The sequence below is a fragment of the Pecten maximus genome, chromosome 9 (genome assembly GCF_902652985.1).
Source record: "Pecten maximus chromosome 9, xPecMax1.1, whole genome shotgun sequence".
Classification (NCBI taxonomy): domain Eukaryota; kingdom Metazoa; phylum Mollusca; class Bivalvia; order Pectinida; family Pectinidae; genus Pecten; species Pecten maximus.
Genome location: NC_047023.1, coordinates 19,559,821 through 19,579,918, shown reverse-complemented (window position 1 = coordinate 19,579,918; position 20,098 = coordinate 19,559,821). Strand labels below are relative to the sequence as shown.

Sequence of the window (20,098 nt, the reverse complement as noted above, 5' to 3'; positions counted from 1 at the left end):
AATTTAATTTTTATAAATTTAATTTAGATATGATTATTTAGATATAATTTAATTTTTATGAATTTAATAAGATATACTAACTAATTCAATTTCTTTATCTCCATCATAAGATTTTCAGCTAGAAAAAGGTGTACACCTGGGCATATTGCAATATAACTACGGTAAACATTAATTAAGTCATCAGCAAAGCAGACACTGAGCCAACATCTAGGTCATGTAACCCTGGGCTTATATCAAAATAATTACAACAAGCTTAAATCATTATTTCAACTTTGGCAACAGCAGGAAAAGCTGGTCTTCAGAGCTTGCTTGAATGGTATTTCAGAAATCATGGAAGTCAAAATGATATTTTGTAGGTACTTAATGGTAGATAAGAGAGAATCCTGACTGACTGTGGAACATCTCCCCCACTACTGCTGAGGTGTTGATTTGTTGAATGACTTGGTACTCTGATAGCTATATAGCCTATCTACAAACATATGTTGACATGGTTCTTCCTGCTTAATCACAGATAACCTCTTGACCTTGCATTGACCTTTCATTGAGCCAGGTCATAAGGTCCTAATTATTAGATATGACAGCTAGTTTCCATTTCAAGGACATTTTTCTTTTCTTCAGAACATGTATACATAAAATCTTCTTGATTTTGAACTGGTTTAAAAATTCCCCAATACAACATGACTACAACATCAAGCTGACCTTGGTGACATGATCAGGGAACTTTCCATATTTATTTAACAATAAAGCGCTTGTTAGATTGCATTTACAGTGACAATGGAGAAGTTAACCAACCTTACGTGTATGTTAATGCCTGAGTCAGGCTACACATGGTACACTCTGACATATGTTAAGCATCCAGTTTGAACAGATTTCTCAATATTATGTAACTAAAGCAAGAAAGGCCTAATTTTGTCAGAAAATACAAATGCTACAAAACAAAATCTACAGAAAATTTCATTGCGAAAATCTGTCATTCAAACACAATCTTCTACACATTTGTACTTATGTACTTGTAATTGCCCCAGGCCCCAGTTGTTGCTACGTGTAGCAGACGCAAAACCATATAAATTGATGACATCATGCACACACAATTCTGGGGAATCCCCTTCTACATGTGTACTCATAAATGCACACAATTTAAAGAAGTGCATGCATACGAGGGGGTGGGGTGTTGGGGTTGGGGCTTATTTGCGGATAAAAATGGTAATCACAGAAAGTTGTGAGAGAGTAACACCGTCTCCAGCTTTACCCCTACAGAAGTAATATTAACACAGCAGCTATTAAACTATCCCACAAAATAAAAATTCCACTCAAGACAAATTCAAAGTATGAGTGGTATTCTGGCATGGTTTCACATACTGATAATAGGCATATTAGCCACACAAAAAATCTCTATCTAGCTGTATACAAACTGTATAAACAAATGGAAGAACACTCGACCTTGGCCTTTTCATGAAATTGTGTTCAAACACTGAATACCCAACGGTGATAACTGCAAGGCTTAGATAAGCTGAGACAAAAAGATGATACATTCAAATTTGAAAGAAGTAAAATCTCAAATTAACCAGGATTTCAACTTAAACACAACACAAGCTTTCAAATAAGAATGGTTTTGTGTCCAAGGGCTCAATGGTTTCCTTGTGTATATGGCTCTAATCCAAAATTTCTGGTGGTTGATTATGATTATGGGACAATTTAGACAAATGATTAATTTTGTAGCAGTAATTTTTCATCAAAACTGAGAGGAAATACAGTATAGAACTCACTTTGATCTTGGTAAATGATCGCTTCAGAATGACCACAGTACATTTGTACTGTCAACAATCTGGTATTGATACAGTAGCCAAGCCATACAAAAAATCAGCATACAAAACCATGTATCCAAATGAATATTCATTATTTTTTTTTAAATATACACATTTTGTACATATTAAAATTTAAGTGTTTACAGTAGACTGCATCTAGAAAAAAAACCCAGTATAGTGACTATACACGTTCTCAATGGTACAGAAGCTGCAGACTTGCTGGTTTCTCCCTGAGAAATATGCAGAAGTTAATGACATCTTGCTTCTAAACACCCATGCTTCATATACATCACACAAGATATGGAGATTTCCCAGTAACTAACCGTACGATCAATATTTCCTTATCTAGGACCGCCAAGGATGATCTATCAGGCCAACCATCCCTTTATATCAAATTAGAACGGCCTTAATCAAATGGAACACTAGTCTAAGGATGATAATTAGGGATGACAATGTATAATGTTATTACAAAAATATAGTTAAACTATTTCATATCAATACCTAACACATAAGTTAATTAGGAAAATGAAAATATTTAAATTTGAAATGTGATGCTATGTTAGTGTTTAAGTTATACAAATCAAACTCTGATAGTTGACACTAAAAATTGTCCTTCATAATATGATTGAAATCCATCAGCTCACACAGCAATGTGATATTCTAAAGCAAGACTTATGTTTGTTTTTTGTTTTTGCTTAATGTCCTATTGAGAGCCAGGGTTATTTAAGGACGTGCCAGGTTTTGGAGGTTGAGGAAAGCCGGAGTACCCAGAGAAAAACCACCGGCCTACGGTCAGTATATCTGGCAACTGCCCCATGTAGGTTTCGAACTCGCAATCTAGAGGTGGAGGGCTAGTGATAAAGTGTCGGGACACCTTTACCACTCGGCCACCGCGGCCCCGCAAGACTTATGAAGTAAAACCATATTCAGGGAATGTAAAGGGCGAGACTACACATGGGCCATTAAGCACTGTTTTAGAAGATACATCTAGCTGGCCTAATAATTATATAAGACTTTCAAATCTTTTATTGGTGTAAGGGACATTATGAATTTGTTGTGTATAAACAGGCCATGGTCCTTGTCTATACCAACCCTGGCATACAGAACTGTTGCATTGTTACCTGTTTGTTCAGTTGGTCTGTCAAGACTGTCTGCATCAGATAGTGAAAGTAAATAACAGTGGAATAATGGACACAGGTTTATGTGACAGGTATTTAGTTAATATATCAGTCACTTAACATAGCAGGCAATAAGGTACAGTTTGTATTCATATATATATATAACTATATAGTGGCTCGAAATCAGCGGTACATGTGCCCCTAACTCCTTATCATAAAATCTTAAGATCACTAGAAGTCAATCAACTGTTATTAGTAATTTAGGTCCCTTATGTTAGCATCTACCTGAATATTTAAAATAGAATAAGACTGACTAGTCATACAGGATAGTAGTAATGGGTTCTTATTTACATTTGTATAATTACTGCCTATATCAGTGATCAGATATCTTTTAATACTAAAAAATATCTTTAAGACATCAATGATCTCTTTGTCATTGTCACACCTGTATAGCACTGTCATTGTCACACCTGTATTGCATTATCATTGTCACACCTGTATAGCACTTTGTCATTGTCACACCTGTATAGCACTGTCATTGTCACACCTGTATAGCTCTTTGTCATTGTCACACCTGTATAGCAGTCATTATCACACCTGTATAGCTCTTTGTCATTGTCACACCTGTATAGCACTGTCATTGTCACACCTGTATTGCACTGTCATTGTCACACCTGTATAGCACTTTGTCATTGTCACACCTGTATAGCACTGTCATTGTCATACCTGTATAGCACTGTCATTGTCACACCTGTATAGCACTGTCATTGTCACACCTGTATTGCACTGTCATTGTCACACCTGTATGTTACTTTTTAACTATTGCACCTGTATACCATTTTGTAATTGTCCCACCTATTTATCATTTTGTAATTATCACACCTGTATACCACTTTGTCATTATCACACCTGTATATTACTTTGTCATTATCACACCTGTAAACCACTTATCATTATGACACCTGTATATTACTTTGTCATTATGACACCTGTATAGCACTTTGTCATTATCACACCTGTAAACCACTTTGCCATTATCATACCTGCATATTACATTGTCAATATCACACCTGTATCAACTAATATGCATATCTCATGTTTTAGCAAATGATGCAATTCATGACATCTGCCCCTTCAAATTTTAGATACAATCCTAAATCCTAGCAACCCCCGAACTTGTCATTTCCCCCTGAGCACCAAAAGAAATACACGAGGATCGCTCATCAAAAAGATTAAATACTGAGTAAACAAGGGCATTTCAGTGTACTCACATCACCTTCCATGTTATGTCTGAAATTAATATACAGAGAATTCTAAACAACTAAGATACTGAAAATTGAAAGTTCTACAGTTTTCATGTCACAAGTCGAAACCCCAAAAAAAAGTACCTTATTTTGTTTAAGGGTACATTGATATGTATATGATTAACAGCTTACAGCTGGTCGCACTTGGCTGTCTGCCAGGTATATGTAAACATGGCACCAGTCACTCTCACTCGTTTGAAAATCTGAGTCACCAACTACAAAAAAATGGAGGGAATAACAGGGCAAAAAAACTGACATGCAATGTACATGCATGCAATCACATGTTGTGTTTTCCTGGGGTAAACCTCCAGGCATGTAATTATGTGGAACTCTATAGGGTAGGATTGTGAGGAGAGTCAGTAACTTATTGTTCTTTAACAAGATGGAGAGCAACAGAGTTGCAAAAAAATTAAACCATCGTAGAAGCAGATGTCAAATGTGTTAATTTTTTTTTTCATTTATTTTTTTTTTCAAAGAAATATTTTCGTAGTAATGTGATAAATGTGTCCAATCAGAATCCTGCAATATTGATCCTATTACCATAGCATCTGTATCAGCAGAAAGCCGAAAACGTTTATTTCTCAAGTATATATAATGGCCCCAACATCATTAAACACAGCAATTACTCTTGTTCTATCTTGGTCTAGAACCTAAGCCTATCTATGCGAGTCTGTCTGAGAGCCACAAGACTCGTGAAGTCTACAGAATATACAACACCGTTTACTTCACAAAACTTACATTAAGTCTTACCCATAAACATATCCCTTGGAAATTGGGTAGAGATCAAGAAATACTGTTCTCTGGCACCATAATTCCTAGACATAAGCATTAAGGGGAGACAAGTTAGGCTTTATAGTTGTACTCCAAAGTTTTCTAAGCCTAAAAGTTGTACTCCAGAGTTTTCTAGGCCTAAAAGTTGTAGCCCAGAGTTTTCTAGGCCTTAAATTTGTACTTCAGAGCTTCTTAAGCCTTAAAGTTGTACTACAGAGTTTTCCAGGCCTTAAAGTTGTAGTCCAGAGTTTTCCAGGCATTAAGTTGTACTCCAAAGTTTTCTAGGCCTCAAAGTTGTACTCCAGAGTTTTCTAGGCCTTAAGTTGTACTCCAGAGATTTTTTAGGCCTTATAGTTACTCCAGAGTTTTCAGATCTACATAGATCTTTAATTCATTTCTTGACCAGAATGAGTCACTTTTACCAAGACAGAATCAAAAACATGACATGGTGACAATTTTATGACAACAAATAAATTGAACTAAATGATAGATCCCAGAGCAAATTTCATCATAAAACATGTTGATGTGTCAAAAAAAGTGCTATCTCCAAGTTAACCTTCAGAGACCAGTATAAGACAGGCAATCACATAGTCTTTCTCTACAAGATAGGGAAGATTTGTTGCTTCAAGAAGATTATCATTGCCTGCATATCCACATACATCTCACAAACACTTTTGATGTACATTTACAGACGATTGGTAGAAAAACACAGAACAATTGGCAAACATTCAGCAGGAAGTATGGTTTATACAGAAATAAACTCTACCAGAGGATGGAGCCCAGAAAACTAGCCATAGTTATAAATAACAAAGGTGTGACAAAATGATCAAAGGTTTTTGTTTGATTGTGAATCATCTACATACAATGTGGAAAATGTGTAAAAACTGTTAATCAGCCCAATGATGTAATTGGGGGTAAAGTGATGTCTGGCAATGTTGCTAAGTAATGAGTAATGTTACTAGGTAATACACTTTATATTGGTATATATTAGTATATATATAATGACCATTATAACCATTTTACCACTAAATGTATTGCTAATGAGATCAAGCTGACAACCTAACTGGCCATGGTGACAAATCTCCCTTTCTATCATTTCTGTGCCATACAATCTTTCAACAACTTTTAATGTTCATATTTGTTCATAATTACCCTTAAACTTTCTAACATTTAATTAATTTCTTTGGCATAGAATACCCTCCTATGTAATATATATTTAATGTTCTTTGGCATACAAAAAATACCCTCCTCTTTAATAAATATATCATGTATGGCATAACAGTGTTATCACAGGATATATGATTAGGAGTCTAGCCAAATATATCTAAATTGACACCAGGAACACCATACATGTCTGAAAATTTATCAATCTATTGACTCATTTTTCAGTTAATTAGCTGTATCAATACAGTCTGATAAATGTTAACTTCATTTGACAAAAATTAATTACGAAACAAGTTATAATAACTCTATTAATCACGCTTGTTGGACCAAATGGAAGCACAAGTGGGGTCTTACTCAGGGAGGTTAAATGCAATACCCCAAAAAAACTGAGGTGGTCAGGCAGGTGACCCAACATTTTCATGTCTGATCCTTAAATCCAACCTGGACTGTCTAGATGATAGGCAAGTGTGTTACCACTAACGACAGTTTTGCTTATTAGTTGATTCAGACTTGCTGGGTTTTTTTTTATTAATCAATATGTTCATTTTCATAAAATTATTTTACCTTCATCAATAACAGATATAGATCTGTTTAAACTTTATTAAGAAATATAAGGTTTGGCTATTGTTTTATACACACAAATCTAGTTTTATACATTGAATTTATTAAATTAATTTTTGTCTTCATAGAATTTTAATTCAACCACACATACTTTTTGTCTTCCTTAAGTTTTAATTTGACAACATAATTTTTGCCCTGATAAAATCATCATAAAGTGATAATAAATGTTATATTACATGGCTTAGATCTATGACCCAGTCTTTCAAGGATGAAGGTTTGGTTTGGTTTATTTTGTTTAAAGTCCTAATGTGCTAGGTTTGGAGGTGGAGGAAAGCTGGAGTACCCGGAGAAAAAACCACGCGCCTACGGTCAGTACCTGGCAACTGCCCCACGTATGGTTTCGAACTCGCCACCCAGAGGTGGAGGGTTAGTGATAAAGTGTTGGGACACCTTAACCACTCGGCCACTGCGCCTCAAGGCTGAAGGGGAACACACTATGCAGCCCCAATCAACATGGCACAAACCTAGTGGTTCTTTGGAGCTCAAATTCTAATATCTGCATCATTACTTAAACATTTTATTGTTAACAATAAAATAAAAACAAGACTGTCACCAGAAGTGTTATTGTGAATCTGCAGGGATTATATTGGATACAGATTACAATAAACTTAGAAAAATTAAAGTCACCAAACCTATTCTTAACAATAAAACCATATTAGATTTTAATGATTCAATGGTGAAATATGCAGAATCTGTCAGGCAACAATTTATGCCGATAGAGTAGATGAAATCAATTTTTTTCTGCTTCATCATTTAACAATAAACTAACAGCTTTGGGTTCAAGTGTAGTTGTTACACCTTGAACAGGAATGTACATTATATCTGCCTATCAACAGATCTGTCATATCTGCCAGATGTTACTATCACCAAATCAATTTTTTTCTAGCCTATGAAAATCATTCCATTTCTACACACTTAGCTTGGCAGTGGTTTGGCCGATCCTCAACCCCAAGGAGGATTAATTAATGGAGATACCTCATATCCTCACCACCAAGGGACAAAACTCATATCCTCACAACCAAGGGACATAAATCGTATCCTCACCACCAAGGGACAAAACACATATCCTCACAACCAAGGGACATAAATCGTATCCTCACCACCAAGGGACAAAACTCATATCCTCACAACCAAGGGACATCACTCAAATCCTTACCACAAGGGACAAAACTCTTATCCACACAACCAAGGGACATAACTCAAATCCTTACCACAAGGGACAAAACTCATATCCTCACAACCAAGGGACATAACTCAGATCCTTACCACCAAGGGACATAACTTTCCAGTCAACAATGCAATTGTTTCCATTGTATAATCTGTTTGTTTGTTTGTTGGGTTTATCTTCCCATGAACAGCCAGGCTTATTTTGATGTGGGGTCCCTTTGTAGTAGTTGGTGACCACCTAGAGTAGGCCTCTTGCATGCTATCCAGAGCAATTGGGGTAAAGTGTCTTGTTCAAGGACACAATCATGACAGCACAGACTGGCCCCTTTCTCAGCTTCCTAAGAAACACAAACTGACACAGGTAGGGAGCGTCGAATCACGCACCTCAAATCTTGACCTGGGGTTATGTATTATCAGCTAATTATGTATTAGTAAAAAAAAAAAGTTTGAGAATTATATGTTTAACAGGTGCTGGAACATTATGACATAACAAACTTATAAAAAATTCCGGTAGTTAGACATTTTGCTGCCTCAAGTAATTATTATTTCTTCAATGATGTGTGCCTCATTATCCTAAAATAGCATTTTACACTTGTGTTAAATCTAGAAAGACAGTGCCGCTGGTTATTGTAATGTTATGGCCTGCCTGAGGTATTAGGGTCAACATTATGATTAGGGAATGTTTACAGATCAATAACATCATATTATCTTTGTTAGGAGGCTTCCATTTATAGAAAGCTTAACAATTCATTTTTACCAGTTAAATCAGTCATGAAACAGAGAGAAGACTGGTCTAATTTGGAGTTAGTAAGCATTGGAAGTGATTTACAATTGTTTCTATGGCTACAATATCACTGACAGGTCAATGAGACTTTATCCCAGAACATCTAAAAATATTAGATTTCATAGTCCTGTCTACATATGAAGGAAAGGCCCAATAATTTGTACAAACTCTGAACCAAATATACATCAATAGGTCAATAGTAGTTTAGTACACATCCAAATTCTGGAAGAAAAAGGCAAGTTTAAAAAAAATCATAACCCCACCTCCCCGTTAAAAAAAAAGAATAATAATAAAAAAGTCTACAAACAATATATGACTAAATACTTAACCAACTCTGTACATAAGAGCACTATAATAACTAATTACCTACTGCTGGGAGTAATGATACAATAAGCTATTGATAACATCTGCTGGTTAGTCATTGACCTGATAAGGTTAGATTTACTGTCACATTGAAACATGACAGATAGCACAGAAAAGGTCACACGACAATGTTGATGTTGACTGTTACTAACATACTATTAGATAAATTCTGTTGAGTCAATATTAATACATCGGTAACTAAACAAAACTCACGATTTGTTTTTATTTATTTATTGATTCGCAAAAATACAACAAGAGCCCCATGGCCCTCAATGATCACCGGACTATAAAACATCAAGGACTGTAGTTATTCCACTAATGGAATTTTGGACAAGGTCAAAAACAACAATATTACACACCAGTTACTTAAAATTGCCACCAATTTTCAGCTCAGTAGCATTACATGAACTGGTGAAGTGTTTTTCAAGATGGCACTGTGGCCATGACAGCCATCTTGGATTTTGAACCTGCCAGAGTATAAGATTTGTGACAAAATTTCAGATAATCTTTCCACTTGTGAAACATAAGAAGAAACTTGAAATAGGAGTTGGTCAAGAAAACCCTTTTTGTGCAGTCATGTTCAACTTTTGATGAGACCACAAGATAAATACAATCGTCCAATTCCCTTCCTTAACATCCTCACCAATTTTCAGCTCAATTGTACCAGTGGAACTTGGGAAGAACTTTAAAATGTGAATTCAAGATGGTGGCCATGTTAGATTTCGGACCTGACCTAAATATAAGAACACTTGGTCAACACCATTTCATTTGTCGCCAGTTTCAGATCGATCCCATTGGTGAAACTTGAGAAAAAGACTGAGATGTGACAAGTTTACGCACCATTGGTGGCGGACGGTCGACAGCACATGGCACACGTCAATGGATGAAGCAGGGTCACTATAGGTCATCTGGCCTAAAGGGTTAGGATGTTTAATCAGGGGCACATGGCACAGGTACTCTCAGTATCTACATTTTTTCTTGGTTCCATGCAATTAAAGCTTTCATAGACTTAATCTGGATATCACTTACTGTCAGTTCTGTGTCTTTAATTTCCAATACAATAAACCAGTTGTCTCCCTTGTCTTGTGATCAGCACATGACTCTAGATCAAATGGTAAGTTGTCTCCCCTTGTTTTGTCATCATCACAGTACTCTAGACCAAATTGTTAGTTGTCTCCCCTTGTCGCGTCATCTTCACAGTACTCTAGATCAAATTGTCAGTTGTCTCCCCTTGTCTTGTTATCATCACAGGACTCTAGATCAAATGTCAATTGTCTCCTCTTGTCTTGTTATCATCACAGGACTCTAGATCAAATGTCAGTTGTCTCCCCTTGTCTTGTTATCATCACAGGACTCTAGATCAAATGTCAGTTGTCTCCCCTTGCATCATCAATTATTTCTTAATCAAGAAAACACCTATCTACCTTCAGGGTCATTAAATCATTGATTTCCAAGATTATCTGTGCAGTTAGGTGTCCTAATGTGTTATTTCTGGTCGGTAAATTACCAGAACAATGAGTTGTTTCCCTTTATTGCTTTATCCTACTGTTCCAGGTTTGTAGACAAACAAGATAAATATCTTCCCTTATTCATCATTTCTGGTCTGTAGATCACCAGGGCAGTTATCTCCCCTAATGTGTCATTACTGTTGATATAAAGAGCAGTTGTCTCCCCTTATTGTTTATTCCTAGTGTATTGATCAACAGGTCTGTCATCACTCAATAGATTAACAGGATGATACATTGCCTCACCTACATTTCCTTTATCACAGGAAGTAGGTCACATTCCTGTAGAATGATAGTACATTAATCACTACAACTCCACCGTGTATCCGGCAGCTTATCACCATTCATAAACTCAAACTAACTTATGAATGAGAAATTTCCAAAACAAGAAAAACAAAAAACAAGAGATCCCAGAGGGATCTTGGCGCCCACCATTGATTGATCTTTATAGGTTCCATGTCAGATTGATCTTTTCTCTACTTTTCCCTTCCTCTAAGTCTTACTAATCAGTGTAAATTCAGAAACAGCCCTCTAGTCCTTTTCACACAAGGGGAACCTATATATAAAATTTAAGATTTAGCGATAATGGCTGTCTGTCGGCCATGTTGTTTTCGGATTGGTCCCAATATGCAAAACTAGGCCCTGAGGGGAAGCTACATATGAAATTTGAGAAAGATCCCTTCATTACTTTCTGAGAAATAGCGATAACAAACTTCAATTGTCAAATTCCAAGATGGCTGCCAGTCGGCCATGTTGTTTTCCGATTGGTCTCAAAATGCAATATGCATAACTAGGCACCAAGTGGAACCTACATATGAAATTTGAGAAAGATCCCTTCATTAGTTTCTGAGAAATAGCGATAACAAACTTCAATTGTCAAAATCCAAGATGGCTGCCTGTCGGCCATGTTGTTTTCCGATTGGTCTCCAAATGCAATATGCATAACTAGGCACCAATGGGAACCTACATATGAAATTTGAGAAAGATCCATTCAGTACTTTCTCAGAAATAGCGATAACAAACTTCAATTGTCAAAATCCAAGATGGCTGCCTGTCGGCCATGTTGTTTTCCGATTGGTCTCAATATGCAATAAGCATAACTAGGCACCGAGGGGAACCTACATATGAAATTTCAGAAAGATTCCTTCATTAGTTTCTGAGAAATAGCGATAACAAACTTCAATTGTCAAAATCCAAGATGGCTGCCTGTCGGCCATGTTGTTTTCCGAATGGTCTCCAAATGCAATATGCATAACTAGGCACCGAGGGGAACCTAGATATGAAATTTGAGAAAGATCCCTTCAGCACTTTCTGAGGATTAGCGATAACAAGAATTGTTTACGGACGGACGGAGGGACGGACGGAGGGACGGACGGACGGACGGAGGGACGGACGGACGACGGACCACGGACGCAGGGCGATTTGAATAGCCCACCATCTGATGATGGTGGGCTAAAAACAAACTTATGAATGAGATAAAATAATTATTATATTTTTTTTATTTGATATATCATGTCGAAAAATTTGTTGAATAAGTCAGGGTAAATTTGATACACAAGCTACAATAACACGCAGTACATGATCAGATCATCTGTTCTGGTAGGAAATCATTGTCCTGGGATGGTGTAGGTCAGAGGTCAATACAACATGAATGTTTTTACAATGATGGATTGACAGACAAATAGTTTACATCAAATAGTTCATGCAAACAAATAATCCGTAAAACAAAAGTCAGTAACGACATTCAAAGGTATATAAATGTCAGTTTGTCATCTGACGTGTCGTGGACACATATCATATCACCATTACATTCACAACACTTAACACATCTTTTGAAATTGAACTTTAAGAAAAATCCTGCTGAGTTAAATTTTTTAGGACAAAAAATGTGAAATGGAAAAAAGAATTAAGAAAAAGCTAAAAGATACGTTCTAATTTTTAAGGCAAAATGTATCCTTGAAAAAAGAATTAAGAAAAAGCTGAAGCACTGAAACATTGACAATATCTGCAGAACATGCCAGGTTGACAGAGAAAGGGAAACAAAATGACAATATCACTGTGGATACTTACTGAAGGTTTCTGATTGGTCAGGTCCAGTGACGATAACTAACAGAAAGGAATGATGGTCATTTAATTTTTGTTAATTATCTAGATCAATTTGAATTTACATGGTAATATATCTGTATCTATCTGAATTTATATGTAAGACATCAAGATCAGTCTGAATTTATATGGTAAGACTTAATTATAGATCAATTGGAGTTTATATTGTAAGATATCTAGATCAATCTGAATTTATGTTTAAGATAGCTATATTAATCTGAATATATATGTATGGTAACACATCTAGATTGAACTGAATTTCATACTTTAAAAAAAAAAATCCTGAGCTTTGTTAAGAATCATACACCTGGTTTTGACAGATTCTAGTCAATCAAAATAGTTCATATCATATACATTGACCATGCACTTAAATGTCTGGCCTTATTTTCCAACTGATCATAAAATGCAAGAATATGGATATTGCAAACCATTACAAAGGTGCAATATATATATGCCAAAAGGTCTTGCCGTGAATACACATCCCTCAAAATCTACATTTTATATCTGATTCTATCCCAAATTCTTCAAAATCTAAATTTTAAATTCAATAACATTCTGATGAGAACATTTCACGAGCTGTAAGTACTGTGGTACGAGGAATTACCAGGAATCAATATTGACTGGCAACATGTGACAAGCTTGTCGACTTTGACAGCTGTAACTTACATGTTCATTGTGTATATATACATAACATGCGAATTGATCCATATTCAGCTAATGTAGACTATTGATATGCTATTCCATTTACTATATATCTGACAATTGAAGTCAACATTCAATCATACTGTTTTTTTCCCAGTGCTTTTGGCAAAATTCAGACTGAATCATTAAAGCTCTGATATTCTAAACAGAGTGTAATGCTCACAAATAATACAGATCTATCAAAAATTGGTTTGAAACTTGACAAACTATATAAAGACAAAATTGACAAGCAGCCTTAGTTATTTACTACAGATCATGACCTATTTAAATGACTTTGACCCTGAAACACAATCCTACAAGACACTACCATCAGACGATAATTATTATTTCAGGCTCTTCATCATAACCTATATTAATGACCTTGATCTTTGACACACGGCTTGACACAGTCATCAGATGATGATTATAACTAGAGGCTCTTGATCATAACCTATTTTAATGACCTTGACCTTTGACACAATCCTACAGATGATACACCACCATCAGATGATGATGCATAATTTTTGAGGCTATGTAGTTTGGCATCCTTATATTAAGTGTATGGACTGATACGATAGCTGATGGTCAGGCAACTTAAGGAGTAATTTGCATGTAGTGCAACAATAATCGGACCAATACCAGCGCTTAAGTGGAGTGGGTGGGTGTATCTTTTGTATAATCAACCAAAGATAGGCTTTTTCACGAATTACCAGCCATGTTTTCCATATTCACATACTAAAAAGCGTTGTGAATGGAATAATCTTCTATGCTTAACCGATAACATCTCTTGATTCGCTGTGAACAGATTTAGGGTTTAATAAGTTTTTTTTCTCTCATGAGATGCACAGTAGTGTAAGCTAATCTGATCCATCAAGAATTTGAAGGTCACAATCCCTAATACTGAATTTCTATACTTTACACAAGATAACCTGTAACCATCCAAGGTTACATTACCTATATCTTACTTAAAACGTCCCATCTTAAAACAGCTTATAGATATGATACAGAATTACTCGGGATTTTATTTTCACATGAGTGACTTTTTGTACACTAGAGTGGATATTTAATGTAGGAGTAGGACACAGGTATACATAGTTCCTACATAGTGTACCTACTTTACCTGTCACAGCCCTGTCATCAACCATCTCAACAATCAATATCACCTATTATTTAGTCTCTTTCTACATTCCCAGGTATTTTTTAGATCATATAGACAGACTTCAAAATAACCTTTCATCTTTAATCCAGTCTGCATGGGAAAATGGTATTGATATTTTCAAATTTATTTACTTTATAACTACATATATGACCAAACAATTAAAGGCCTAACGATAAAATGTTCTTTTGTTAAAGTTCATGACTCACATCAAGTTTTCAAAACCTTTGTATGAACCCACATTAAATTGTACATTCAATTTGATAATACAATAAAGAATTCTAGCCATCCAGCTGGTGATAATGGGATGGATTATTAGTGATGACAATATTTGTTTAGCTATGTCTAAATACATCACAACAGGTGATATCTATAATATGATACTGACATCACAACAGGTGATATCTGTAATATGATACTGACCTCACAACAGGTGATATCTGTCTGTAATATGATACTGACCTCACAACAGGTGATATCTGTCTGTAATATGATACTGACATCACAACAGGTGATATCTGTCTGTAATATGATACTGACATCACAACAGGTGATAACTGTAATATGATACTGACATCACAACAGGTGATATCTGTAATATGATACTGACATCACAACAGGTGATATCTGTAATATGATACTGACATCACAACAGGTGATAACTGTAATATGATACTGACATCACAACAGGTGATATCTGATGTCTGTAATATGATACTGACATCACAACAGGTGATATCTGTCTGTAATATGATACTGACATCACAACAGGTGATATCTGTAATATGATACTGACATCACAACAGGTGATATCTGTAATATGATACTGACATCACAACAGATGATATCTGTCTGTAATATGATACTGACATCACAACAGGTGATATCTGTCTGTAATATGATTCTGACATCACAACAGGTGATATCTGTAATATGATACTGACATCACAACAGGTGATAACTGTAATATGATACTGACATCACAACAGGTGATATCTGTAATATGATACTGACATCACAACAGGTGATATCTGTCTGTAATATGATACTGACATCACAACAGGTGATATCTGTGATATGATACTGACATCACAACAGGTGATATCTGTCTATAATATGATACTGACATCACAACAGGTGATATCTGTGATATGATACTGACATCACAACAGGTGATATCTGTCTATAATATGATACTGACATCACAACAGGTGATATCTGTCTATAATATGATACTGACATCACAACAGGTGATATCTGTAATATGATACTGACATCACAACAGGTGATATCTGTCTGTAATATGATACTGACATCACAACAGGTGATATCTGTAATATGATACTGACATCACAACAGGTAATATCTGTAATATGATACTGACATCACAACAGGTAATATCTGTCTGTGATATGATACTGACATCACAACAGGTGATATCTGTCTGTAATATGATACTGACATCACAACAGGTGATATCTGTCTGTAATATGATACTGACATCACAACAGGTGATATCTGTCTGTAATATGATACTGACATCACAACAGGTGATATCTGTCTGTAATATGATACTGACATCACAACAGGTGATATCTGTCTATAATATGATACTGACATCACAACAGGTGATATCTGTCTGTAATATGATACTGACATCACAACAGGTGATATCTGTAATATGATACTGACATCACAACAGGTGATATCTGTCTGTAATATGATACTGACATCACAACAGGTGATATCTGTCTGTAATATGATACTGACATCACAACAGGTGATATCTGTAATATGATACTGACATCACAACAGGTGATATCTGTCTGTAATATGATACAGACATCACAACAGGTGATATCTGTAATATGATACTGACATCACAACAGGTGAAATCTGTAATATGATACTGACATCACAACAGGTGATATCTGTAATATGTTACAACAGGTGATATCTGTCTGTAATATGACATTGATGTTGTTTTATCACGGAAATCGCTAGAACATGTGCTATTTTAATGTTTTTAAGAATCATTCTGTGTCTCACACCAGCAGAACTTGATCTAATTTAAGTTAGGACAATAACGAAAATGCCAAAGCAATAAGAATACATGGACCATCATTGTTTTAATGGGAAATGTAAATGTTAACTCAGCCTTCGGTACAAGGTTACTAAAACTAATGGGCCAACCTGGCGAGAATCCTCCAGGTCTACAACGACAATATTATGTTAAATGTCAATTCAGGCCATTAAGTGTTACAACTACACTGACAGCAATATGCATCATTCCCTGAACCTCATGCACTTCAAACCCTACCTTGTAAGTCCCCTCTACAGCAGTGATACTCGGAACTATACATAATCTGTATAGTACTAGTTTCATGTTTAGCTTCAGTTAAAATTTAAGTTGAAATAATTGAGAATTGGAAATATTGCTTTCTCGTTTTGTGCAATTACACAAAACAAGGCTATGCCCTTTGTTGGATTATCAGCTCAATACTGATGATAACCTATACAGGTAGCTGTATTTCTGAACTGTTTCAGTCCAGTTTTTCAACCTCAAATCCAACAAAGGCAACAGCTGAGAATTATGGTCATGACACTGATGTTAATATGCTTGAAATATATATAAACTATGATAAATTCATCATTTTAGTGAATATCAATATTCATATGAACTTAATCTATGTATATGTGGTGTTGTAATTACATATTTTGTTCAGAGACAACCATCAGTGCTGATTTATGATTGAAAATGGAATTAATTTTGCTGAAGCTATATTTGACACACTACTTCAGAGGCTTAAGGTGCTACTAAGTCTCTGGTTACATGTAATACACTTCCTCTACTAGACCCGACATTCTTATCCAGTATTATATGGTTAAAAGGTTAACAAGGGATATCACCAGATGTGGAAAACACTTAAGGGCCTAGCATAATGACATCTTCATCCATGATGACAAGCATTTCTATGATTGAGATTTCCACTAACAAAAGCCATTGGGAAAAAGGTCATTTAGCATTCCGTCTTCATCCCTAACGACAAGCATCCCAATGATTATGATTTCTACTTACAAAACCGTTGGGAAAAAGATTATTTACCACTCTTTATCCCTAATGACAAGCATCCCTATGTTTGACAAAAGCCTTTGGGGAAAAAGATAATTTAACATTCTTTATCTATAATGACAAGCATCCCTGTGTTTGTGATTTCTTCTGACAAAAGCTTTTGGGAAAAAGATTATTTACCATTGGGTCCTTCCTCGCCCATTGAGGCTCGGTTAGCAATCCTGGCCAATTCATCGTTGATGTCAATTCCAGTCTGTTTCTCATCCCAACAACGGAATCCTGCAAATAAAACAATATGTCCATCAACTTATTTATGCAAACCAGACTTTCTAAATTGTCTGAACATGAACATTAAACATGTCTGTGCAAGACATCAGGTTCTTATTGTATTTTCATATTGAATTTTAAACAAAATTTTCACAATTAATGTTTAAACAGTATGTCTACCTTAAACCATAGGAAATTTCCTCGAGAATCGTGTGGTGAAAGCTGTTTGGAGACATTCATGGATAGGTTTTTGTAAAAGTATTACACACATCATGATAATTAATAATAAATTTCATCTTTTAGATATTTTCTTTAGTATGAAAAGACTACACATAAACAAACATTTTATAAGAAGTAATTATATTGAATGACGTCCAACTCTTCAGACTATTTAAACATCCGAATGGACACTTGATCTATCCGTAATACATGATGCAGCAAAACTCACACTTATGAATCTAAATATATGAATGTCAAATTCCAAATAAATAGAATGTTTTGAATGACTCAACATTGACTTATTCATCAATAAATGTGTATTGATAACCATACTCAGGGAAGTGATACTGTGTGTATACATGTGTAAATGTTATACATACACATCTATCTCGGGTGTTTTCAGATCACAAACTCTTACTCTAAATAAATTGAATTCTCACATTTTGTATTCAATGACATGAACCAGTCTAGGCCTACTGTAGTCTACCTTTCAGTTTTTACATACAGGTAGCTATATAGTTAAGTACTGTTCTGACAGGTGTGAAGCAGAAGACAGATCACAGGTACAGGCCTACTGTAGTCTACCTTTCAGTTTTTACATATAGGTAGCTATATAGTTAAGTACTGTTCTGACAGGTGTGAAGCAGAAGACAGATCACAGGTATCGGATAATGGTACAATCTACCCCAGCAAATTACCAGATACTCTCAATCATGTCAATTTTAAACGAAGGCACATTGGTCTAGTGGTAGAACGCAAGGCTATGTGACTGAAGGGTTGCTGGTTTGAGTACCAGCATCAGCGCTGTGTTGTATATCCACGAACAAGGTACTTTAAACATGGTAGGGCAGTGCAAGAAATGTTGTGTGTAAGCCGTTAGCTTCGAAATGGCAGTTCCAGCTGTTAGCTTCGAAATGGCAGCTCCAGCTGTTGGCTTCGAAATGGCAGCTCTGGCTGTATGCTTCCCCAGAGAGTTGAGAAAGACATTGGCTGGTTGCTAAAGGCCCAATAACCATGGGTAATAATTTGTGATCCTCTTTGAGACTGGCTATGTTGCTGTGATATAGCAGTATATTAAACTCCAAATTATTACAATTTATTTTTGCTATACTGTAACGGTTACATCCACATTTACATAAATTGCCAGTACTATAAAACAATGCCCCCCCCCCCCCCCACTAAAAATAATAAATGACTTTGACCTTGACCCCAAAACCCGAAACTAAACTTGTCTGAGATATTATGGCCCTTTATCATTGTGTGAAGTTTGATCAAAATCCCTCAAGGTTGATCAAAATCCCTCAAGGAATGAAGCCGCTAGAGCGCTGATCATGACAAACTCAAGACAGACGTAGAGGAAACCTATCATAGTACCCCGGTGAATTTCACATGGGGACTAATTATGTTAGTTAAGACTTGAGACTGGCCTGTACTGTAAGGCAGTATGATGCATGTCATACTTTATTCATAAATGTGCCTGTATTAAGGTCTTGTGCAAAGCAGTTAATTGGCAACAAAACAGTATTGGAGACATACGTTGGCATAGTATCTTATATAACAACTTGAACCAGAACATTTCATTTGATTCATTGGTGCCAACAACGTAAAACTGGTGTCTGAAGTACCAAAATTCAATCTAATGTCCAGGTCATGCTCGGGAATAAGCGGGGAAACACATCCACTTCAAGTTTTGCATTTGTCTGCCTGATCAATAAATATGTCGCTACGTTGCTTGTGACCACATTTCTATCGTCTCTATCGAGCAATATTCATGTATTTTGGTGATAATCGATGGAGAACAGGTCTCCTTGACTTTATCTACAGCACTTGGAGGCTTTTATACCATTGAGTCTCCAAATGAATTTGTGTTATTATACACCAACAGCCAGTCATACTCGACTACCTAACATTTATATGAGGTTTCTCCCACCACAGTCAGTAATGGCACGGCACCAGTCTCGGCCCTAAATAAATAAAACCTTTCTGAATCCAAGTTC

The 20,098-nt window shown here is 35.8% G+C and overlaps 1 protein-coding gene across 2 annotated transcripts in view; it reads right to left on the bottom strand.

Annotated features, from left to right (window-relative positions):
• The window catches only part of LOC117335055 (microtubule-associated protein futsch-like), a 57,577-nt gene that overhangs the window by 9,898 nt on the left and 27,581 nt on the right, over positions 1 to 20,098 (bottom strand). The window contains exons 2-3 of one of the 2 annotated variants that reach the window (XM_033894976.1): positions 17,796 to 17,894; positions 12,673 to 12,708 (exon numbers count right to left, since the gene is read on the bottom strand). In XM_033894976.1, coding sequence (XP_033750867.1) covers positions 12,673 to 12,708; positions 17,796 to 17,894 — 135 coding nt within the window. The remainder of the gene's footprint in view (positions 1 to 12,672; positions 12,709 to 17,795; positions 17,895 to 20,098) is intronic. The other variant, XM_033894977.1, reaches the window with a different exon arrangement.